Raw genomic sequence first — 25,733 nt, forward strand, 5'->3', positions numbered from 1 at the left:
GTGAATGCCTGTATCATTGCAGTCGGAGTTTGATGATTGACCCAACACTTAATGTTGGAAATGATTTTTGTGTTCAGTTTAACACAATATATGCAAAAGGACCTTTGTATGTTGTGTGACTGTGATAATATCTCCTCTGAACTGGGACCTTACTTAGGTATAGTAATGCTGAATATTACATGAATATTAAATATTCTGTAATTAAAAGTAGCATAGTCAACTTTCAGCAAAAAGTATGTCAAAGTTAAGTCTTCCATTCTGTCCATGCACCTGCTTGGACTAATATGTGATGTCTCAAGCAGCTGTCACTGTTGCCCTACCAGATTGTAGAGAGAAAAGAGTAACTAAGGAGAGTTTGCCAGTCTGGCCTTATGAACGTTGAGCAGAAGATGGATACTGACTGAGCATGGATAGAGAAACTAAGTAAAAGTTGCCAGAGGAATAAGGGATGGGTCGGGAAAAGCTCTGTAAAGGGAGGGTAGCAAAGATTGTCCATGATGCACAATCCATTGTAAAAAGGCTGCATGTGTTTAGAAAAAAACCCTCTTGGCATTAACAACATGCTATCCTAGAGAAGTGCAGGTGTTTAGGATAGCAGTGGTGACAGCTTTGATTTGTGCAGGGTTTAAAGGGTTGCATATGCAGTTCCCAGCAGTAAACGAGTCAGGAAGCTGTGAAATGTTGCTCAGGATTATTCCTTGTCTGTTATTCTTTTGGTGTGTTTGTTCATGTAATTAAATAATAATTTTTTAGCTGTATAAAGTTTATAACTGCATAAGAAACAATTATAAAGCAAAACAGAAGTGCTAAATTAAGAAACATTTATAATTACATAGTTTATTTTTATATGAGAAATGTGGTGATTCTGAAACTTTCCACTCTGAGGGCGCCTGGCAGGTTACATTTTGTATTCTTTATTCCACTCATGGCATAGTCTTGCATACTTTTGTTACGTGACTGAAAGTTCTTAGCTAATTCATTGACAAAGCACCTTTGTTTTTAGGGTAGGTTTACTTTTTAAAAAAAACCTTAGTTTAGCAGAATTTATGTTAGTGTATGCATGAGAACGGATTGTTCAAAAATTACTAGTACTGAAAATACACTGCAAAAAACCCTAAATGCTTTTTTCACTTTTCTGTGCATAATTTAGCTTTACTTATGACTATTTGTTTACTTCCAAAGACTTGGATAACAGACAAGGACGATGCATGTATCACATTCTTCTGTTACCTTGTTTTTTAAAAAGTATTAATGGAGTCAAATTTTGGATGTGATTGTAGATCTTCACAGACTATCAAAATATTGTGTTCAGAACAAAGTGGTCTTGGGCAATATTTTTACTGCTTTCATAAAAGAGCCAACTTACTTGCATTTCTACAGAGCATCTATCACTATCTGTTATTCAGAACCATATTGGTAAAACTTCACTTCCTGAGGAGAGAGGATTCAATTCCTCTGGGATCAACTTTACTAAAACATTGGTGTCTACTTCTTTAAGCTAAAAGCCATGTATATTATCCATGATGGTGTAATGTAGAAATCCATGGAGACTCCTTAGGGAATTGTATTTTTTTCCAAAGATTACTCTTTCAGACAATAATTGATGCTATTCACAAGTAGGCTTTTAGGCATATTATGGTGTGCTTCTCACCCCTTGCTGGTCCAGAAGTAACTGGTTAAAACCTTGTTTAAGAACCTAATAATTACCTTACAAATTCAGAAAAATAAATAGTTTATCTAATATCTTGAAATAACCTTTCCCTGGAGCTTGAGAAAGGATATTACAGGAAGTCTAGCACATAGTTGCAGCACAGCAATTTAGTATAACTCTTCCTAACAAAAAACATTCACTAGCTGCCTTGTGTCCTGAAGTGTGAAGACTTGTTCCAGACTGCTTGATTTTTTTCTTATCTAAAATAAACATGGCTTTATGTTCCAGCATGTAGATCTCACTTGGAAAAAAGTTTGATGTCTTGGACATGATGATCAATTGAACTTATTGTCATAATGGTGTATTACACCATGTAAAGGCAGTTTGTCTCTCTCTCTTTTTTTTTTTTTTTAATTAGTAGCTTTTCAAAATACTATCGATTTGAAAAAAACTCACTATTTGGTTTACTTTCCTTTACTTTGTTTTCTATCGTATGCTTTTTGCATATGAAGATCTCCCCTTTCTTCCTTTGGAATTATGCTCATTCTGTTTAGAGATGAGCAGAACAGCACACAGTACTCAAGCAAGGAAGGTGTAATTACCTCTGCTTTTCTCTGTTTAGCAACTTTTAATAGCTGCTTATTAAGCAAATAACTTAATGTAGTTAACACCAATTAGCAGTCTTTCTGGTAAGAAGTTCTTTAAAACATTCCAATATGTTTAATTACCTTGGGTGACTTAGTGTGGAGATCAGCAGTGGTCAGCTGTTCTATCCCTTCCCCTCCACATCTCCCTCTCTGCAGCTCAGGCTTGGATTTCTCTGCAAATTGTCATAGACGGCATTTTCTGTTAACATACTTTCCTTTGTCAACAGCAAAACTCAGTAGGAAGGAAGAAGATCATTATGCTCGGTGTCATTTCTGCAATTGAACTTGTAGCTTTCCAGCACTGACAGGAAAAAAGGAAGTCTCAGTGTTTGTTTCAGGTATAAACTGCATGGTTCTAAGCCTCTGAGTACAAAAGATCTGCTCCATATGTTGTGTTCAATATTTTTCTTCTGCATTTATATCCTGTCTCTGAAAATTGTCTTTTGTTTTGTTTTACCTGTTGTACTCTCTCTTCTGTGGAGTACAACAGCTTATGACAAGGATTTTGTATGATTTGCTGGCTGTTGAATTTGTCTTCAGGTAAAATACTATCTCACCTTCAAGAAACAAAGTTGAAGCTTTTCAGGCAGAATTGAATGTAGCTGTTTTTCTCCTAGAATATATTTATGCAATATTTAGTGTATTGATGAGCGAAGAGAAAAACTCAAGGCACTCTGATAGGCTGAGTAAAAAAAGGCATTAAGGGGAGAGGTAATTTTCCCATATTTGGTAAATGTGTTAAATAGCAAACAAATGGAGGACATCATATCAGGAATCTGTGGCTCTTTGTGTCCAAGAATTCCTGTGGATTCAAACTGAAACAAGGCAAAATTGTCTTGATTTCTGCTAATAAAACATTTTACATACCAAATGAGGAATGGTTTTTTTTTTTTTTTTTTACTAACTCCTATTAAGAAGCAACATTTTATTTACATATTATGCCCATTTTTCACAAACCTTCTTTGGTAAGGTTGCTTAGATTCTAGTGCGTTACAGTATATCCAATTGAGTATGTAATTATGGGGATATTATTTCCTTTAGTTTCAACACATTTCTTGTCTCTCTTGTCCCCTAACAGAAGAGAAAGTATTTTCCTACCTGTGAATTGAGCATTGTGCAAAACCACAGGCTGGTGGTTCTAGTTGTACTGCTCAGCGATGTGCTAAAAGTGATTATGTTCACTTTGTAAGTCCTGCCTGAGGCGTGTGCAAACCGAGTTAAATATTTACACCCATACAGAAAATCTCAAGACTGACTTAGGAAATCATCTTTCTGTTATCTTCCTGATTAGTTACTGACGCACCAGAGGCTGCAGCTTCAGCTTGGACTGGGCTTGTGCTGCAGTTTATTCTCCTGTCTCCAGCTTGTGCCAGGGACCTGGGAGTGTCCTGGCAGTGGGGCTTTGGCCGGACAGGAAAGATGCTAATGAGAAGAGAGAGGTTTTTGGGTTAGTTTGCAGTCTCAGAGGTGACAGGAAGACATGATGCAGCAGACATAGCTGTATGTTTGGCCTGATTTCCTTGTTTTTGCTTGAAGCCTCTCTGAGGCGTGGCTTCTATCAGCCACATCTTCATGTGGGTGGGTAACTCTACACTGCAGAGACAGATTAAACTAATGTAGAGTGTGCAGGCAGAGCTGGGGTGGCATTTTTAGGTTTGGATCAAGATCATGGGGATGACTAAACAGATTCTAACTGACGTTTTTTGGAGGAAAAATGTAAAATGAAACTGTTGCCCAGGTTTGTTCTTTTTAAGTTGCCATTTGGCCTAATTTTGACAAGGTGGAAAACCATTCTTGCTTCTGTGTTTTACTGGGCTACTGCAGGTGTTGTTCATATGTAGGTCAACGGGCCTGTGCTCAGTTATTGTTATATGAACTTGGCATGTACTGATGTTGTTTATTGTGTAGCAATACCTACAGAAATAAAAATAAAATATTTAGAGGAAACATAAGTCTTCAGACCTCATTTGCATCAAGATGTCCCTGTGAAAAACTGGAGCTAAAATCCTGCTTGTCTTTATTTTAATTTTATGCAGTTGCTTGTGTTCTGTTACTTCAGATATCTTTTATTTAGCAATTATCTACACTCTTATTTGTCCTGATGAGTATACTGGGGTTTTTTTGTGCATACATAGAATTATATTATTCTGACAAATGCTGATCTAATTTGAAAAGTGCAAGTGGGTGTTTAAGCATATAAAAGCTTATTTCTTTTTATGACAGCCCTCACCCTCGTGCTGTCTCTTTTTTGGAGTCATTTCAAATAGGCCCGCAGGTAGAAAGCCCTTTCAGATAAGAAAAACGTGTTCTTCTGTTCATTTAAGGAGTTTTTTTTTAAGTGAATATATGATGTTGCATATGATGGAGTGTGGGCAGGAATTACTTGTTACTTGTTTTTAGAATAAATGGAATACTTGCTTTTAAAATAAAAGGGTGTAAAAATCCATGTTCTAGACTGATCCATGGAGCTGGGTATTTCATTTGTCACCTCACTGGTCTGCATTTATGGAATTTCCTGTATTTGTTTGGCCTATTCTGGAAAAGTACTGTAAATGACGGCAAAAGGAATGATTTTTTTCAAAGCTGTGCTTTGGTAGCAACATAAGATTGTATTTTTAGTAAAGTAGATTTTTTTTTTTTATTATCTCTGTAGGTATTTGCAGAATTTTGTTGTAATTTGAAAAATTGTACTTGACTCTGAACTTTCCTGTTGTTAAAGTTAGGGTTTTTTTTTTTTTACTTGTTTGACAGTTTCTGTAAGTTTTTGGTATTCAGTACTTGAAATAGTATATAGTTAATTTTTGCCGCGGTCTGGGAGTCTTGCAGTCCTGTCTATGGCTTTAAGTTTGTGGTATAATATTTATTTTAATTGCCAAGGTAAAGGAATTCTAATAATCAGGTTTTACTACAACAGATAATCCTTTGTAAGGGATCAGTAAATCAATAACCATGTGATTTTGCATGAAACAAGGGAATTTAAAGAACCCAAGTGTTTAAGTTTGTTTGTTTGTTAAAACTTCTGTTGAAATAATTACGCTTCTTGGGGGGAAAAAAAACCCCAACAACAACCGAACAAAGAAACCCTTAGTGCTGAGATTAAATTTTACTATGAGTAATTTACATTACCTACTGACTTCTGCATTCTCCAAACCTTTAGATTTAAAAGCTCAATGAAACTTGCAGTTGTTTACACCATTACATTTAGTAAACTTAAGCAATGTTTGCTGCACTGATTTCTCTGTTAGTTTGCTACTTGAGACTGATTAAATATTGGTACTTAAAAATGTTAATAGCTTTACTCTGCTTACTAGGTAAGCTATTCCTGGCAAGTGTTAGAGAAAAGGTTTTAATTGATTGCATTAAAGCCTACCCTTAAGTAATGCCCAAGTTCAGTGTGCAGTTACATGGAACAGCTGATGCTGTTCAGAAAAGGTTGGAATGAATTCTTGTTGGTGTTCTGTTTAAACCCTGAATGTGTTTCAGAGTTTGCACCTTCCCTAAGATGATGCTGTGGGTAGTTACACACTACTGAACTCAGTATTTTTCATGTTGAGGTAGAACTTGTTTCAGCTTAAGAACTGATCTATTGGATTAGATTTTCAGGGTGTTGGTTGCATTAAATCTGCATATCTCCTTAATTTCACTTCAGTTTATCTGATTTTGATTGTTTCTCTTTCTTAGTGCAATAATATATGCAATAATTTCTACAGCTTTCCAGTCAAAATATGGCTAAAGTCTGTTACCTAAAATGGCAAATAATTATTTTTTGTAAATATATTAAATGTTTTTTGTGAGGTGGTGTTTTTACACCGCTCTTAATCAATCAGTAAAACTGATGATTTACTATCTTATCCACACCCTTCTCTTTCCCTTCCCCCTGCTCTTAATGGCAACTTAGCTAACAGCATCTTGAATCTTATTTTTGATCAAGATTGCAGTTGTAGTGCAGTAACTTATGTAACAGTTTTCATTAATTACTTTTACAGGTTATAAAAACAGTAAAAGCATTTTGAAACACCCCTGTCTTTTCTTCCCTTCTTCTGCATATGAAAATTGCTAATCGTTCTCAAAATATTTACCTTTAAACTTTGTAAATGGCATACGGCCGTTAAAACTTTTTTAATGTATTAGTCCCTAGAGAATCTCAGATGTCTCAATTTTTAAATCACTGAAAGGAAAGGTGAGGTTTCTTACCAAAACAACATGGAATCTTACCGGAGCTTTAGAAAACTAACCGTGTCGATGTTTCTTTGCTCTAGCCATGGCACAAATATAGACTTTTGCAATTGATCTCACTTAAAAGTGTGGGTTGTCATTCACTTGTGGCTAGACATGGCCATGTAAAGTAGATTTCTAGCTTTTTTGCCTTTATAAGATTGTGTGTATAAAATGTCTCTTTGTGTAAAAAGTATTTCTTATGGAACTACAAGATGCAAAGCAATTTTATACAACATAGTGTAGCTTGAAAGAAACCCCTCATTCTTGAAACGAATGTACCTGTTCTTGTTGAGATAGATTTTCAAGCTCTGGGCTTCTATGGGCATAACAATTCTTGACACCCTGTTCTCCTTAGCATGCCTTAAGTTCAGCTGAAAGTCATCTCTCTTCCTTATATACAATGTACTGGTTATAGCTGAAGTGATGGTAAAAGCATACAGATTTTACAAGGCATTGCTTAGGAGAAGTTGATTTGTATGCATGAATAGTTACTATTGACATGAGGAGTACATATACATGTTGAAAGGAAGTAAAACCTGTGCACAGATTTGGGATTTAAGCAGGATTTTCCAGGGGGTTCTTCAGAGTTGCCTTGTTCTTTCTTCTGCTTGTTATTAGGTATTTACTTCATACTTTGGGATGTAAATATGCTGGGTAAGCAACTTCTTCAATAAAGAGTGCTTCCTAGGAGCATCCTAGGAACATAGGGTGAGGATACAATTAAGATTTTGTAAATAAGGTTGGCTACTGCAATTACATGTTTATTTGTATTTGTGAATTGGAGCCCCCAGTATGGGGGGAAGAGAGCAGAAGTGATGATGACCCACAGTTGTTACTGTAGAATCGGCCTTTCAGAAGAGGTGATGGAGATGCTGATTGAAGAGGGACCACTGAATGTCAAACTTGTGCTTTGAGCAAGAATGTCACCAGTGTGAGATGATGTCATCTGGCCAGGTCCTGAAAGCTGAGAGAAGTAAATCTGTAGACTTGTTTAGAAGAAAGGTTTCAGATTGAATTTCTGATATGCCTGGATGGAAGACTTTTCCTTTAATGCTATGACACTTCCTCCTTTAAATATCTTAAGAATACCAAATTTAAATTTTAAACTAGAAAGGAAGGACAAACTGAGAGTTTAACTGATAATTGCTAAGCTAGTAGGGAAGTGGGTCAGTAGCGTTGTCTGTCTGGTATGGGCTGTGTGTAATGTTATCATAGGTAAAGGGAGGGAGAAAATAATTCTGTGAGATTGTTGTCTGCTTACAATATGGTGAGCATGCTAAGCTTTCGATTTGTGATGCTACCACTTTGAAGTAAACTATGAAAATCATGGTTTTCAAAGTTGGGTTCTGTTCTCTTCTTGTCATAGCCCCATCTTTGTCGCATATACACATATTGCTGTTCTCTGGTCTGTCTCCAGCATGTTTTTCCAGAATTTCTGAGTAGGAGGGAAATTTTCCTTGAACATATCCTCCTAGTTTGAAAAATTTTAATTCTTTTTGTTGTGATAATGTTAACTGAGTAAGTTTAAAAATATTTTAGAGGCAGCGTTACCTGGCTTTGTTTTAGCATAGGTAGTAAAACTTCACTTGCATGAAGAGAACTTCAGCAAATGTTTTAAATGTCAGAAGAGGGGTTTTTTTATGTTTCTCTCTTTTCATGGTAACTGGAAACTTTTACAAGTGATACTTTATGGATGTTAATTTAAATATTAGTAAACTAATGACATTTAATGAAAGAGGGAAACTATTTCCTTTGTGTTTTAATAGAACAAATAGAGAACGTAGCATTTTGTTTTGGAGAGCAAGGCATAAATATGCTACCCGTTTTCTGGTATCCACTGTAGGTCTATGGTGCTTGGTATTCCTCAGAAATACAGAATAGAAAAACACTGTCCCCCTGCCCCTAGCTGATGACTTGGTATAAAAATTGCTTTAAAATTGTTACAGACAAAAAAAGATTTAAAGTAAAGTTTTATAACAAATCACTGTGTTAGTATAGAAAATATTAAAACATTTGTGCTGGTTGGTAGATATGACTGACATTGAATACTTGATTTTTGGATGTCAGCTTTGTCAGGTATTGCATTTAGGGCATGAGAGTAGGCCTTGGAGATAAAACCTGGAGTATGGATGTCCTTGTATTTGATTAAACCAAAGTGAAATTACAAGGCAGAATAGTATTACAAAACATGCCTCTCTGAGATAGGAGGCACTTCATTGTCTATGAAAGCCATAAACCAGCAACAGGACACCTAACAAAACTAGACAGAAACCCCAACACTAAACCCTACTGGTTTAGTAAAGGTGTTTTTTCTGTCTGGTCTATTTGTAACATGTTTCAGTGGGAAGCAGAAAGTGTTGTGTGAAACTAACTTCCTGGGTTTTTGAAAATGGAATCTAATTGAACGTAATGAAGTAGAATTAATCTTTCATGGTTCTGGTTTGTTTTTGTTTATGTTTAATGATGGGCAAATGACTTTCTTTACTTTATGAGGTCACTTGGTTTTTGATATTGAAAATGACAGACTGCCTATATGTGTTGATATTTGATATATTAAAAGGAGGTAATGTAGTGGAAACACTTGTCTCTTGCAGTTTGACTCTGTGCCTGTTTTCCTACTGCTGTCTGTTATGGAGAGCAAATAGCAACAGAAGTATTGGTAATGCTGTGCATGAGACACACAGCTCAGCTCTGTTCACAGTATGTGTCCAGCAGAGTTTAAAAAAAAAATTAGGATATAAATTTTCATACTTTATTATTTTCAAATATGATAGATACAAATCAATATTAGTGTTTAAACTCTTATGCGAGAGTCTAAAATATAGACTGAAATTTTATGTTTAAATAAATTATATGCATATATGTCATAAAGTATTTGTAATGACTCTAGGAAGTAGAAGTAGTCATCATCTGGAAAAAGCATACTACCCTTCATTTCATCTTGACTTTTCCCAGTATATGTCAGGAGCATAAGACATAAGACTTAAGAGTAGATTATATATCACTTAGCGTTAGTGGCTACCTTTAAAGATATCTTATACCGATATTCTTTTGCAGTTGGTTGTAACCTCAGTTATCACAGTCTTAAATTATAAAAGATCTTTATACTTTCTTGTTCTTCCCTTTAAGCTTTCCCTAAGTATATTTCTGGCTGTTTTTATCTTGAGAAAGCTGTCATCTCGTGCTGCCAGTAATAAAAATTTAAAAAAGGCTCCGAAGAAAGCAAAAAAAATCCCCAAACACAAACTCATTTGGCTTTGTGTAGCCAAGTGTCATAGTTTGTCAGCCTTGGGATGGATTCTGCTATGCTGCTTTTTTTATAGTCCTGTGTATTTAATTCTTAATGCATGCTCTGGCGCCAAGGTTTTGGAAAATGAATCTTGAATGAAGGCACAACATAAATTACAGCAGTATTTGGGGCAGACATGCACTTAGCAGACACCTTGAGCTTGCTGGTGTGTGTTTGTAGAGATGTGGTGTCTCTCAAGACCTACTGTTTACGATGTGGGACTGACTGCCACCAAAGCCAGCTTTGCCTGGAACTTTCTCCAGGCTCTCAGGGAGAGCCTTGGAGAAAGGACAAATTCTGATTTTGCTGGCAGTGGTGGTAGAAGTTGTTTTGTCAAATGTTGTGGAGTTTTATTTGTGTTTGCTATTACTTCATCTCCTATAGCGTTACACAAGTCTTTTAGGTTTTATAAGGCCACAAGATCCTTGAAAAAAACTTGGAAAAACACTTGATAGTTAGTTGCAACAAGTTGTCTCGGAGACAGCCTTGTCCTATGCCTCCTAGTAGCAAAACCTAGGATCTAAAAAATGAGGTGGAGTTTTTCGCTCAAGTAGTGTAGATGTTGTTCCACTACATTAATTCAGTTTTTTCAGTTATTGGTCACCTAGCATGTTGCTGGTTAGATTCACTTGTAACATGGGGCACATCAGGACCAGGGTTTAGCAGCAGCACTGACTGTGAAGTGCATTTTTCTCTGCTTCTACATGGATTTCTTCCTCCTCCCCTGCACCGTTGCTGTCACAAGTGCTTGTGCAGGTGCATAGAGAAAACATTCAGACAGAATCAGTTTTCTGATCCTTCTTGCATCATGATTGCACAAATGTGCTTGTATTGGTACAAGAAAGGAGATAGTACAGGGACAGGAATGAATGGTGGGATGGTGGGGGCGTGAACAATTAGGAATCCTTTTAGCATTAGTCTTTGGCTTATTCTGCCTTAGAGCATATGTGAAATTATTCCTTGGCTTTTCCTTGCATCCTGAATATGCTTCTGCTGTTGGGGAGCACTGATGGTGTTTGAAGCTGTGCAAGTAGTATTTGGCAATGTGTGTTGTTCAAGCAAATGCAGAGTTTTTGGGGACCTTACTGTTTCCTTCTCTATGCAAAGACTTGAGGTTTATGTAGAGGGGGAATACTGTACTTTAAACTTGTATCCAAATTGTATCTAACTCGTTTTAATGGGAAGAGCCATGTGTGAACTTGTGTGAACTTTTTTTAAAAACAATCCGTCTGAGCTAAATCTCTAACATGATAGGACTTATTCTAGGTTTTGGAGTTCTTATTTAATTGAATTGAGTTTCTCTTTTTCTACTCTGAGTGATTCCAGTGCATGACTTTATGCACAGAGTATGTGCTGAGTGTGTGCTCATTCTGTAAGAATTGCCTTCTGTTTTATTCACCACTTTAACAGCTACAAAACACGTGTTGGAAAACTACAGCATTTCCTACTGTTTTTATGGGCCCAGAAATACATTTGTTGGAACGGTATCAACCAAGATGTATCTGAGATATGTGCAACTATGGCTTTTTCTAACATTCTGATAATTGTAAATCTTACTATTTGTGCTAAGTTTGAGCCTGAGCATAATGATGTTATCTCCAGAGATGTGTGAGTATCTAATTCTTAAATTTTTTTTTGCTTCCTTAAAAGATTGTTTTTTTTAAAAGGCTCTTTAAATCTCATTTGCATCAAATAAGCCAAGGTGAACTGAGACACCATAAGCAGATTTGTCAGCCTGTTTTATCACTTGGTGAAATTCATCATGAGAAAAATATTTAGCAGCATATTAGTAGGAGCAAAACTGCCAGTTATGCAATCTGGAGTTGGAGTGCTAACAGCAGAGCAGTTCACGTAAGCTTCTGGAAGTAGGTTAGTCCTTAACTAGCCAGCAATCTGTACCACTAAATTTTTGCATAAGCTAATAGGACTATTTAAAGAAACTGATATTTATACATACTTACAATTACTGATATATTGAATGGTGATAAAGGAAGTGTTTCATTATGCTGTTATTGATTAAATAAAATGAATCTATGCACTCAGTGCCTCTGTATTTCTGAAAGTATAAACGTAGGCTGGCAATTTAATACTCAAATGCTAGAATCCTAACAGACTGTGTCTTAAAAAAGAGGGTCCTGATGCTTTATTTCAATCTTCCTTTATTGTTAGTATTATGTTACATCTTTTTAATTTAAGTTTCAGTTGTATAATTCTGATATGATCTCTTAAAGTATAAATACATCCTGACAACATGTTGTTACAGGAACTTTGAGGGAACTGATGATGCTACAGATGGTGCTCACAGAGGATTAAATTTGATTCCTTGGTTGGAACAGTTAATAATATGCGTACTAGATCAGATGGTGTAGAAGAGTGAAGCAATTCAGTAATGCCAGCAATGTCATGCTTACATGCCTGATTCATGGATATAGGATATGATTATGAATCACATGTGAAAAAAAAATCAGAGGAAACAATGACGTGATTAAAACTTTAAAGTTATATATAAAACATTTTATGAAATGTTTTATATATTTATGAATTAAATTAATTATGAAATATAATTATTAATGAAAATAATTAATTTGACTTTATTACACTCCTAATTTTAGCAAATTTCAGTTTATTTGTCTGAAAGTGTAAGATGGCTTTTAAATCATAAAACTACATCTGTAAAAATTTTATGCCTTTTACTACACTTTTTACAAAAATTTATAACATGATAAAATCCTTTTCCAGTGCTTCTCCTCTTCCTCTTTTTCAGTCTTAAAAGTTCATACCTTTTCAGTATGAATAAAAAAAATTGTAAATTTTTAAATCATAAGCCATACTATCCTGGTTGCTGTATTCTGCGTGTCACTGTCTTCCAAAAAGGAATTTAGTGCCTTGTGCTCTTTTTAACTCTTGAGCCATATCTAGATAGAAATTAGTACATTGAATATTGACTATAGGCTTTCACCAGGAGGCTGAAGATCCAGCTTCCAGATTAATGTGTTAACAAGGATGAAATTCTAAGCAAGAAAATGAGGTTTTAATTAGAAAATGATTACTAGCAAGTTTGCTTTGGAAATCACATGAGCATATTATCAGTCATTTGGAGATCACCTGTATATCAGTCCTCTGATTTCCTGGCCAAATTAAGAAAGTGACTTAAATGCTATGCTGCTGTTCTTTCTTAAGAACTGAAAAGCTCTCGGGCAGATTAAAGTATACCATCAGGGATATACTGCATCTTTTTCAGCTTCCTGATGTTAGAAAAGGGAGGAAATAGTTAGAACAGCAGTAAAGAACCAGTCAGACCTAAAATATATAAAAACTTGGATATGTGTTGTTATATGTGCTTAGATGCATCTTATGCATTGTCACTGAATATATATGAATACACGTCTGTAACTTACTTCATCAGCTTAATGAGTGTTCAACTGACAAATGAACTCAAAATTCACAATTGTATTTCTCAAATAGCTGTAACTTCTGAACACGTATGGAATATAAGGCAGAGATACTTGACTGTCCTTTTTAATTTTGTCTGAGTTAAGGATGTGTGTTTATTCCAGGTGAAGTTAAGAATTTAGGTCATATTTGAACCCCTGTAAATTTTTTTTTCTTGGAGCTATTATAATTTTAGCTGCTGATAATTGCTCTAATGTGCAAAGAATACATCATACATTTTTAATGATGCATAATGTAGTTTTCACTACCAAATCATGAAAACTTAGATTTAAACTACTTTAAATACTTCCTCTCTTGGTCTTGTACTAATAAATACAAGTAAAGTGAAAAAGACCTTACTATTGCTGAGAATAAGAATGAGACATCTGGAACTTTTTTTTTGCACTGAATATTCATATATGTTTGCAGCTTTGTATGGTAAGTATCATAGAAGTAAAGGTAAGGTTGGAAGGAGGAAAAAACAGAATTTTAGAGGGCTTGTGTAAGATGCATCTCCCAGTTTCCTCTCATCCTGCTTTGTTAGGGTTGGCAGGAGTTCCTTTTCTAAATCAGTCTACTTTGACCATTGTATACAATAATTGTCCAACTTCCTCTTCCCTTCAAACTGTGTCATTGCTCAGGGAGGGTGTGGGAAGGAGATGGAAAAGCCATGAATCCATCTTCTCGATTTTTATATAGTCAGAACAGTGTTGTAATTTTATAATTAATTTCCTATCAGTCTAAATGAAGTGTTTATACTGATATTTTGTCTTGTCAGAATAATCCTTGGCATGATTAACATATTCAAAACCCTTTTTGCAATTTCCTTTTAAAACAAACATTGCTGATTTGGAATAGTTGCTTTTAATGCGGTTAAATTAAAGGAAAATTAGATTTGCCATCAAATATAATTCTCTGGAGAATTCCTGTTGTATCTTTTCCTTTGAGTAAATGTTTTTCTGGCTACAAAGTTCTTAAATAGTTATCTAAGATAGCGTAAGATGTTTTGAATGTCTTAACAGGTGATCAGAAAGTTAAGTGTCTGCTGTTCTGCAGCTTGTTTTGAGGCTTTTTATTTAGGAAAGATTAGAAAAACTTTAATCTAAACCTGTCCTAACACTTGGTTTTGCTAATGACATTATTTGACTGAATTTCTGCTTTAAATAAACCGATCTCACTGATCCCCTTCCCCCCCCCCCCCCCCCCCCCGTGTGTAGAAAATGAAGTTGAAGTTCAGAATTAGACAGATTTTTTGTGGGTGTGGAGAAAGCAGAGATGAGCTAGTGGTGATTTAAGAAAAAATCAAAGCCTTGCTTGCCTCATCAAGTTTCCATGTGGGGGAAAGGAGGAATATAATTGATCTGTATATATTAAAAGATACTGAAGTAGCAGAATAAATGGACAGTTTTCAGTAGTGACAAAACCAGGTTTGGCTCCCTCATGCAAAGATCAGTTGTATACGTAGTGAAGTTGTAATGATTTATTTTAGAGTTGTTTGACATGTCATTTTTTTTAAATGAAGAATGTTTAGTGGATTTTAAAAGAATCATGGCAGCTTTCATGGGGCCTGACTGTAAATAGGTGGGATTTTTTGGTGATATGTATATATATATATATATATATATATATATATATATATATATATATATTTGTTGTTAAACTGCAGCATTACCAGCTACTAAGTATTACATCTGTATTCAGAAATAAGTGCTCCATATACCAGACTTTGCAGTCAGGAGTTTAATTTAGGAGTCTAATCTGCTGTTATTGAGCGAGTTTACAAACAGTTTCAGAGGTTAGTTCAATTTCTAATACAGAGCAGCAGAAAAACCTAATGTGAAACTTTACTCTTTCAAATTTTTTGGAGACAACATTGCTCTGAATCTCCTTTCCTGTTGCACCCCTTCCCCTTGCCCTGCTGTCATTAGGGTTATTGCATTTTCCTCTTCAGGAAGCTCAGTTAAGTAACATCAGTGTTGTGATTAGAAGACAAGGTGCTCTATGCTTTTTGTCAAAATTTTGTCTGTTTTTTTAAACTGTTTTTAGTGGAAAGATGTGTTGCAGTGATGAACTTTTATTGAAATGATTGGAGTGAAAAATAATGCCACAAATTACTTTGTCAAGTTAACTGTTAGATCCTGCTCAGCCTACTTGCCATATGGAGGAGTTTAATTATTAAGAGTAGGAGTGATTTGCTTTGGGAGCTTCTAATTGAAAGATTAAACGAAGCTCACTGTGAGGCTGTGTCTCAAGCATTTGAAGATTTTTATTGACAACTTATGTAAGGGTTTAAGATAAAAACATGTTTATTGCCTTTACTGTGAATAGCTGTTTGAATGTCAGGCAAAATTCTTGAAAACACTTGCTTTTTTCAGTAATTTCATTAGTCCCTCTTGTATTTGACACTTGGATTTGTACTCAGGTCTTCAAAAATTTTTGTTCTTTTACAGGTTTTGTGCATTGAAAGGAGTCATATTTTGAATTGGTGATGAAACTGTAGTGTATTGAAGTACATGTAAAACTAGAGCACAACAGAAATATAAGGAAATAGAAATCCTAGTTAGGGGAAGATACATTTGGTAGGGGGTTGGGGGTATTGCGGATACCTGCTTTGTCTCTGGAAAATGCAAAGAAATCCACTTCTGTCATCATGGCATGCTGGAACATGGTTATTTTAAGCTGAGAGTACGTACTTAGGAAACCGACACTGTATAGTGCTTGCCTTTTCTGTGAGGCTTCCCTTTATTCCAGATGGCTTTTTAGGAATGAGGAATCATAAACCTAGCACAACAGTGCTGAATTCATCAGTAAAAGGCAGTCATGGAAACACTGCGTGTTTCCATAGGACGGCCATATGTTATCGTAAAAACAGTGCTCTTCCTTCTTGGTGAGCGCTCACAGAACAAAAGGGATATGTAGTAGTTGGTCTCTAAACTTCCAACTGCTAAGTTTGAAATAACTTCCAACTGCTAAGTTGCTCTGAGTGAACTAATGGGAAAATTTAAAGGCATTTAAATCTTAAATTTGATGGTTTGTACCTGATTGCAGGTAGCCCTGAAAAATCATGAAGGTTTTGTTTGTCCATTCATTCTTAAAAAGGCTTTTTCAGGCATTGAAAACACTCAAAGGCTCAGGCACTTTGGGGACAGATTGGAACTGCAAACACCTGGTTGGGGTCACTGTCACAGGCTTTGGCATAGGCATAGCTTTTGTGATCCAGGGGCCACATGCAAAGGAAGTGTGTGAGAAAGAACTGCCGTTTGTTGATCTGTCAGTCCTTTTCGTTCTGAAGTCTGTTACACTCACAGCAGTAAATGCAGGATAGATGAAAGACTATGCAGTGCATATACCCTTTTGATTTGGAACCATTTCTGATGATGTATCCCTAAATAAATTTCAAGGGCTTTGCTAACATGAGCTCTTGAAGATATCAAGATATCAGTGTAATTAATTTTCCTTAATGTCTTGTGTTGACAGTGTCACTTTCTAAGTTTAACTTCTGTTTTATTTTCCCCTGGCCTGTAAATAAAAAGTTTCCTGTATCTTGGGTTGGTTAACTGTGCTTTGTTCATTATCAGACTGTCTCTCGTGAGAGACTCCTGTGGACTGGTGAAGACTTTCTGCCCTTGCATTAGAGCTGAGAGGCAGTTACTGCCTCAAGGCAGGAGAGGGGTTTGTTTCAAAATTCTATGCCAGGTTTGTTGAGCCATGAGTTTGGCATTTAGTTTTTAGTAAGAAATTACCTCCTTATTATGACCAGTAATTCTGAAACTTCGTCACTTCTGACCAACATGAAAAACTAGGCTGTAAAATAACTGGTGCCTGGAGTGACATATGCTGTGCTTTTATGCCTCTTGTCCACCTTCTCTCTTTTGTTTGTTTTTGCTGATTCTTCTGTGCTTTTTGTTAAAGGAAGCCTCAAATTCCAAGCTATCTGTTCATGCCATGGGCAAATTTATCATCTCTGTGATGATCATTTTGGACTAAGTGTATTTATGACAACACACCAGACTAGGACAGAGAAATTGGTCCAGACGTGAAATTAGGTTTGTCCTTAAAGTACAGTAGAAGGTTTGGAATCCCAGAACACCTTCAATAGGGTGGATTCAAAGTGAAAAATAAATTATCAACTAGTCTTATGACTTCTTGTGGGGCCTCGGGGCTATATCTGTGGTGTTTACTGTATCTTAAGACTTTTCCTCTTGGCTTTTATCTTGGAAACTTCCCAAATAGCCACTTAACTAACCATACTTCATCTAGTATTAATTTGAATCGTTTTTACCATGCAATTGAGGCAAAATACTGCATGATAGAATATTCTACAGAGCTGCAGATGATTCAGTTTCTGTCAGCTGTTTTTTGGATTTGGTAGGGCTCCATAGGTGTGCTTGTGAAATGCTTTTCACTTGTTCTTTAGGTTGGAGTGGCTTTCTAATTTGTTTTTGTTTTGAGATTGTTCTCCGAAGAAGGGGATGATGACCCGTGTTGTCAGTCTGGGAATGTTTAATTTTACCAGCTTCATAATAATAAGTAGCTTCGAAGTAAATCTGGATTCTGTTTAGAGTGGGTTAATTTTTATTACAGTTAACATGTGGTCCTACTCTGTTTCTCAGTCTCAAAATGAGCAATTGGCACTCTATCGTTTCTTAAGAGAGAGATCAAGTGTTCTTGGAGCCAGCTCGTGGGACATTTGAAGCACTAGCAGCCTGTTTACTTCTCTCAAGAAGAACCATAGCTCCTTAAAGTGCCTTCATGCTTAAATATCCTAAAAAGGCATATTTAAGATAAGTACTCTGATTAAGGAACTGATCAGGCTCAACTGTGTGAAATGGTACTTGGAGAAAACCTTTTGATTTGAAAAGCTGGGCTTTCAGCTGAACAAAACGGAAGAACATTTGAGTGGGTGCTTGCAAATTGTGAACACTATCTGACGTTTTCTTCTATGTAAGAATAGAACTAAGTTCAAATTAAGCAAGTTGGGTGTGTTTGGGGGACCTCTTTATCAGTTTTTGATGTTTATGCTTTCTTCTAACTTAAAATACAGTATAGATCTAAACATGTAATACAAAGATGGTTCTTCTAATTTATGGTTGTATTTTAAGTAAATTCATATCCCTTTTTCATGTCCACTGGAATTTAATTACTGGCAGAGGTGATTCATTACAGTTGCAAGGGAAGCCTTTCTACAGCAATTCTATTTAGTCCTTTATTTCAGGGCTGAGTCCTTTAATGCCCCTGGCTATATTAATGTTTTAATTGCAGGGCAAAAATTTAAAGGCTGAGTATTGCGAAATAATACCTTTTGTGATAAAACAAAGGTGGAAAAATAAAATAGATATTTTTTTAAAAGTAAATAAAAAATTACTTGGTTTTTCTTAATAAAATATTAGTTGCATTCCAAAGTTGAAAATTATCGTTTGCGATTGGCCTGGTTTAATATTTAGTAATGAATTATTTAGTAATATTTAATACTTAGTAATTTAGTAAAGAAGAGATTTAGAAGTTTGTCTTTCTGAATTACATGAATTATTTCTAAAAGCAGCATCTGTGTTCTGGGACAGTGTCAGTGAGGTGTTTGAGTTTTTTTAATGTTGATTTTTTTTGTTTGTTTGTTTTTGTTCATGGACATAGAAGACAGATTTCTGTTGATTTCTGTATAATAAAACTTGACCATAATTAAGAATGCGTTGACTTGCATCTAGCCTTGGGAATCAGTTATGTTAATTATGCATCTGAGATTCCAACTATGTTGTGGTTGTTATCTTCATTCTTCTACTTTGTAGCCTTATACATTCCGTTATTTTTGATTTTTGATTATTTTAGAATTCATAATAGAAAAGCAGAATCATGATAATCCAACTAGTATGAAATAGTAAAACAATAAATTAGTTTTTCTGTGCAAACTCTTCATTCTCTCTATTTCTGTGCTTCCTTTACATTACTTATATAAATGAGCCTTTTAATAAATTCTGTAGCAATATGAAAGCTTAAGTGTCTGATAGACTGGAAGAAGCAAAAATTACTCACATGTTGCCTCAATTTGTATTTGCATTGGTTAAAGTGTAGTGCACCAGTTTATGGGACTAGTCACTGCATTTTTATAATGGCTATCATGATGGGAATTCACTATCTTATTAAAGCTGAACTTTCAAAAAATGATTTCTGTATCCTTCTCCACATTCTGTTCTTTGATGGTGTTGGATACATCAGAATCAATGAAATAGTTAGCTATTAGTTAATGCCAAGGTCTGTGAAAGACCAGTGTAATGATGGTTGATCATCATGCATTGCAGATTTTTGGAGCATTTGGCATATGCCTTGTAGAAGGGAAAGAACAGAGACTTAGCAGGCTGATGTGGTGCAAGTCGAGCCATAAGCTGTGCACAAATCATGAGCCTTCAGTAATGAATGCAAATGAAAACATACTATTTTTGACTTGGAAATGTGCTCCACAGCGACTGCCGTTTGTAATCAGAGGGTACATGAGCGATATATCATGTATTATATATAATGTATTATATAAAATTATATTTTATATATCATATATTATATATAATGTATTATATAAATATATCAGCTGAAATTTTTTTGCAGTGCACTTTCTTCTCTTGCAGTCCTCTTTGAATATTTTGTGTTCAGTAGTAATACTACTGACTTAGGTTTCTGTCTGCAATGTGATTACCATCCCTTTCTTATCTGTTTATAAAGCTGTGATTGTATGACATGACAGTTCTTTTCCTTCTCTGCCACCGCTCTCTGTGTAGCCCAGAGGTTCAGAAAGGAGGTTGGGAAGTGCAGTGACTTTATTTGCTATTGTAGTGACATATTACTGAGAGTGGATGATAGAAGAAAAAGTGGAAATAGTAAGCTACTGGGGTGGAGAAAACAAAGTGTCAAAACTATTCCAGCTTATTTTTGGGGACTCCTTCCTGAATAAAAAAAAGAGTTGATTTACACACCCCCCCTTTCGCTTTTTTTGGTAATAATTATTATTTTACAGTTAAATTTGATGTCTATTACCTGGTGATTATGTGCAATGAAGTACAGGTACACAATACAGAAATTAAGCCCTTTCTTCTGCTTGGGAAAATTATATTCTGGAGTGACACTAACTAATGGTTTGGTTTTGTTTTTTTTTCCCCACTTTAGATCCCTGCAGTTCACTCAGCCCACCATGCTTTACTGAGGAGGACCGATTCAGCCTAGAAGCTCTCCGCATGATCCATAAACAAATGGATGATGACAAAGACGGTGGTATTGAAGTAGATGAAAGTGATGAGGTACGAATAAAAAAATCTTCACTTGTGCATGCATGAGGTCTCTTTTTTCCCTTCATTGTTTTGTTTAGCTGCTCTTTATCTTCCAGCACTTGAGCAGTTGTTGCTGTTTTTCTTAATGCAGCCCTTCCCTCAGCCAAATATGGAAGGAAGGTCTAATTTCTATAATTGTCTGAAATGGCATATTGTTGTCCACTGTTCTAGCCTACAGGAAAGTTTTGTATGACTATGTATAAAAGCTGTTATTTTTGTGATTGGTGTAAGAAGTAGGCAAATGGTGTTGGCTTAGCTTGCAATGAGGTTGTTGTGATCCATCACCTGGTATTACAGTTTCTTTGCTCAAAGTTTTCTTGCTTAAGGCATCACTGGCTTTCCTATTTGCCTTTGATCTGTTGCAAATACTTCATGGTGCAAAGCAATACCTTTTACAGACATCAGTTTAGAAAGATTTCTGGTTTTGCTTACATTTTACAGGGAAGTAGTAATCACCTCCTGCTGTAGGCTAATGGTAGATTAAAACCTATGAACTAAGGAAGGTTATACAGACCTGCCTGAAGTTTTTTGTGTCTGCGTTCAAATGAGTTGGGTAGGCAGGCTCCTGGTGGTCCTGGCAAAGGACATGCCCTTGCACTTACTCAACTTTACCATCAGGATTCTCAAAATTACTAGTAGGAGTGGAAATATCTGTGTAGTTTCGTTGTGTTTACTTTGCATTCTGGCAGTTGTTAGGCACAAGCTTTAGAAAGGAAGGAGAGTGATGATGTCCCCTAAAAATAAGGGTATTGACATGTGGCTCTGATACCTATTGTCACTGTAGATGAATGGGAGAAGAATCTTGCCCTTCGTCATCCTTTTTTATAACATCTAGGAGAAGATTGCTCTCCCTGAATGAGTTTGGTTATGAATTGTCATTTGTCAAGTTTAATATGATGCTACTTACTTTTCTATGTGCCTGTGTGCAAACAGCATCAACAGGCCCCATCCAACCTGATCTTGAGTTCTTTCAGGGATGGGACATCCACAGCTTCTCTGAGCAACCTGTTCTGGTGCCTCACTGTCCTCTGAGTAAAGAATTTATTCCTAACATGTAATCTAAATCTCTCCTATTTTAGTTTAAAACCTTTCTCCCTTGTCTTATCACTACTTGCCTGTGTAAAAAGTTGTTCTCCCTCTTTTTTATACCCTCCATTTAAGTACTGAAGGTCACAATAAGATCACCCTGGGGCCTTCTACAGGCTGAACAATCGCAGCTCTCTGTCTGTCTTCATAGGAGAGGTGCTCCAGCCTTCTGAGCATCTTGGTGGCTTCCTCTGGACTTGCTCCAACAGGTCAATGTGTTTCTTGTGCTGAGGACCCCAGAACCGGATGCAGTACTCCAGGTGGGGGTCTCACAAGAGCAGAATAGAAGGGGAAGATCAATTCCCTTGACCTGCTGGCTACTTTTTTTTTGATGCAGCCCAGGATATAGTTGGCTTTCTGGACTGTGAGCACACACTGTTGGCTCACGTACAGCTTTTCATCCATGAGAACCTCCAAGTCCTTCTCCGCAGGGCTGCTCTCAGTGAGTTCTCCCAGTCAGTGCTCATGTCTGGCTTGGCCCAACCCAGGTGCAGCACCTTGCACTTGGACTTCAGGAGGTTCTCCTGGGCCTACTTCTCAAGGTTGTCCAGGTACCTCTGGATGACATCCCTTCTTTCTGTTGTGCCAACTGCACTGCTCAGCTTTGGGTCATCTGTAAACTTGCTGAGGGTGCATTTGATCTCACTGTCTGTCATTGATGAAGATATCACAGAGCACTTGTCCTGACAGAAGTCCCTGATGGGCACCACTCATTACTGGCCTCCACCTGGACATGGAGCCACTGACCTCAACTCGGGCTATGTCCATTTAGCCAGTTCCTTATCCACCGAATGGTCCACCCTTTTAATCCATCTCTCTCCAATTTGGCGAAAAGGATGTTATGTGGGATCATGCCAGAAGCCTTTCAGAAGTCTAGGTAGACAACATGGGTTCGTGTTCCTTCTCTGAGCGCTGCAGTCACCCTGGGGCCACCAGGTTGGTTAGACACTGTTTGCCCTTAGCGAGGCAGTGCTGGCTGTCTGGAATCACATCACTGTGTGTGCCTTAACATTGTTTCCTTGAGGATCTGCTCCAGACACAGAGCTGAGACTCACTGTTCTTTAGTTCCCCTGTCTTCCTTTCTTCTCATTTTAAATAGGAGTGATGTTTCCCTTTTCCCAGTTAGGGATTTTTCCTGACTACCATGGCTTTTATAATATAATGGAGATAGTCTAGCTCTGTTATTGCAGAATGTTGGGTGGTTGTCATTAATGTTTGGGATAGGCACAGTCCAGTCTGAAAACTGAAACATCAGTGATGGAGTGTGATCTTCCTAATGAACTTCCCAGCACTTTGATTGATTCTCTTGACTTGTACTGCATTTGTTATACATGGAAGCTGAGAAAGTTAGAAGAAAATACAGAAATATTTATACATTGGAAACTTTTTATTAGTATTCAGAAGATCTGTCCTGGTTTTCAGTGGACCATCTTTATATCTGACCTTAAGTTTCTTCCTGTTCCAGAGGAAGCAACAGAAGCTACTCTTAAGACCTGTTTAAGAGGCTGAAATTAGAACAGCTGATGAGGGATGCTGTTTCAGCTGGGGTACTGACAGATGAGTGAAACTGTGTATTCAAACTACTCATTGTGCATAAAATAAGATGACTGAAATGTAGCCCTTGTTTCTGCTAGTTCATTTTAAACTATTGAAGAAATATTTAATAACCCCCTCCCTGCAACCTAGCTCTACGTATATTTTCCATGCAAATTGGTGATGAATATGTATTTGCATAGGGTGTTTTCTTCTAAGGCATTAAATGCAAGTCTGAAATAATTAAGAAATGCAGTTTAATTGCAAGTTCAGCTAATTTTTATGTTCTTCTTTTACTTAGTAGTGCTTTTACTGGATCTTTACAATAATCTTAAAAGATCTACATTTCAACAACACAGTTACATAGTTCTGATTACAGTAGGTCTGAATATACGCTAAGTATATCCTAATATACACTATTTCAGAACCAGATTTTTTTTTGTTCTGTCACAGTGGGTAGTGCTGCTTGCCTTGATTAAAAATGAGGACTGATAATTAAAAAATCTCTATTAGAAGTAAAGCTTACATGAAATGCAGGGATTTTACTTAACAGCAGGGAATGGATTTTCTGTTTTATGCTGCATGGTTTTTACTTGCAAGAGTCCTGGAAGGGCGGCATATTGAGTATGTTGGTTAGATATTCCTCAGCTTTATATTTGGCAGGAAGAATGTCACGAAGTAGAATAACTTTCTGCTCTTTTACCAGCACTACAACACTATTACAAGTGTATATTTACACCAAGGAAGGAAGTTCTTGTAAATAAGTTATTTTGAGAGGGAAGGTAAAAAGAGCTAAAGGTGGACTATTTATTTTAACTATTTTAATTTGCTAATCCAGTTAACTCCCAATGGTGATTTCAGACACTTCATCTGCACACAGTTTATTTTTCCTAATGTTTTCATGCCCTGTTTTATGTTGTAGTTTGTTTTTCCTCTGTAAAATGAAGGGTCACATAAAATCATTCTGTAGAGAAGGAGTTTTTTTAGGATATAAGAAAATTCGAACTTGTTAGAAGAAATTTCTTATTTTCTCAGAAATGATCTGATACTGGAAGCCTGTTGGACCTACTTTATATGGGCTGGAAAGAAGCTTGTATTTGACCTTGATGACATTAATGTGGGGAAACCTGATCTACATTTTTAGCACGGGATTTAATAGTTATGGAAACACATGAGGGATTTGTTGAAGTCTTCTAAGGAAGTTAGAGGGGCTCTAGTCTGAGCACAGACTAGTTAGATTTTTTTTCTTCTTTATTTTTTGGTATGGTACAGCAGAGAAAAGGAAAAAGGAAGGATGTGAAAAAAACCCCGAACCTATGCTTATTGTTAGGGCAGTCTAATATGAATTTTTCTATCAGATCTAGATCCTGCTGTTATTACTTTATTATTAATATGTACAAGATTGCAATTGTTTAAACTGGTTTCAAGAGATATGCTGTAAATGGGTAACTTTCCCTTTAAAAGGGAGATGTAATATTACTAACTGAGATTTTAGTTGTGTTGTGGGAGGTTATCCACCTCAGGAAGCATCTGTTGCACCATGTGAACGTGACTTGTTTTAATGATGAGGAGGCACAAGAAGTAAGGCAGACTTATCATATGTTCACTATTTACATAGGTTCTTCCTGTTTCCAAAGAACCTCCATATGTAGGTTGTACATGAAGTAATTTCCTCAAGGAATCTCTCTCTAGTATTAGAATAAATTGATGTTTTTGAAATATTAGTATCTTACTGTGTGTCTGATGTCATACCAAACTAATGCCACAAATTTACATCTTTGCATGGGATATTTGGGTAGGTCACTTAGTGTATTCATATTTTGTTTAACTTCTTTTAATGAGGGAATTTGCATTATTACTTAACAAAAAAAAAAACCCACCAAAACCAAACAAACCCCACAGAAAACAAACAAACAAACAAAAGACAAAGTACAGTATGGAGAGGAAAAGACTGCAACATTGAAAGCATTGAATGGCTTTTAACAGAATGGTCAAAGAAGTTCAAACTGCAGAGATGATATGCAGAAGTGCCTGACTTAAAAATGTTGTCTGGAGACAAGAATCAAATAGAATCTAGCTTTAGTTGCCTAAACCAGGGAAGATGATTGTCTTCTATACAGTGATTAAAGCAGGAAAATTAGCTAGTATGATCTGATCTGGAACAGTAATAGTAACATAGCACTTTGGCTATAGTAACTCTACCAGGGGCAGAATGTTTGATAACCCAAGATCTTCCTTTTGAAGTGACCCTTTCTGAATGGATGGGCTCTGTGAAGATATTGTCTGAGGATTTATGTTCATATTTGCATCCATGATGCAAATAATCTGAGAGGTTCAACAAACGTGATGTCTTGAGAGAGAGCATACTTTGTTTTTTGAGAGAAGAAAAAAGGTCAAAGGAAGAATCCAGAAGGAAATAGAAATTGATAAAATACAGAGGTCAAATGTAAACAACTCAGTTAAAAATTAATAATTTATAGAACGGGGATGGGTTCAGAAGCATATGCTTCAGTATATCCTGCCTTTAGTGCTAATTTATGATGCAAAGTTTTATAGTAGAGGAGAAT

At 36.2% G+C, this 25,733-nt stretch overlaps 1 protein-coding gene across 3 annotated transcripts in view; it reads left to right on the forward strand.

Annotated features, from left to right (window-relative positions):
* The window catches only part of STIM2 (stromal interaction molecule 2), a 66,534-nt gene that overhangs the window by 16,069 nt on the left and 24,732 nt on the right, over nt 1-25,733 (forward strand). For all 3 annotated transcript variants that reach the window (XM_051789967.1, XM_051789964.1, XM_051789965.1), the window contains exon 2: nt 20,387-20,517. In XM_051789967.1, the coding sequence (XP_051645927.1) occupies nt 20,387-20,517 (131 nt within the window). The remainder of the gene's footprint in view (nt 1-20,386; nt 20,518-25,733) is intronic.

Source organism: Manacus candei, unplaced genomic scaffold (assembly GCF_025592945.1).
Source record: "Manacus candei isolate 608988 ecotype Guabito, Panama unplaced genomic scaffold, ASM2559294v1 h1tg000028l, whole genome shotgun sequence".
Taxonomy (NCBI): Eukaryota; Metazoa; Chordata; class Aves; order Passeriformes; family Pipridae; genus Manacus; species Manacus candei.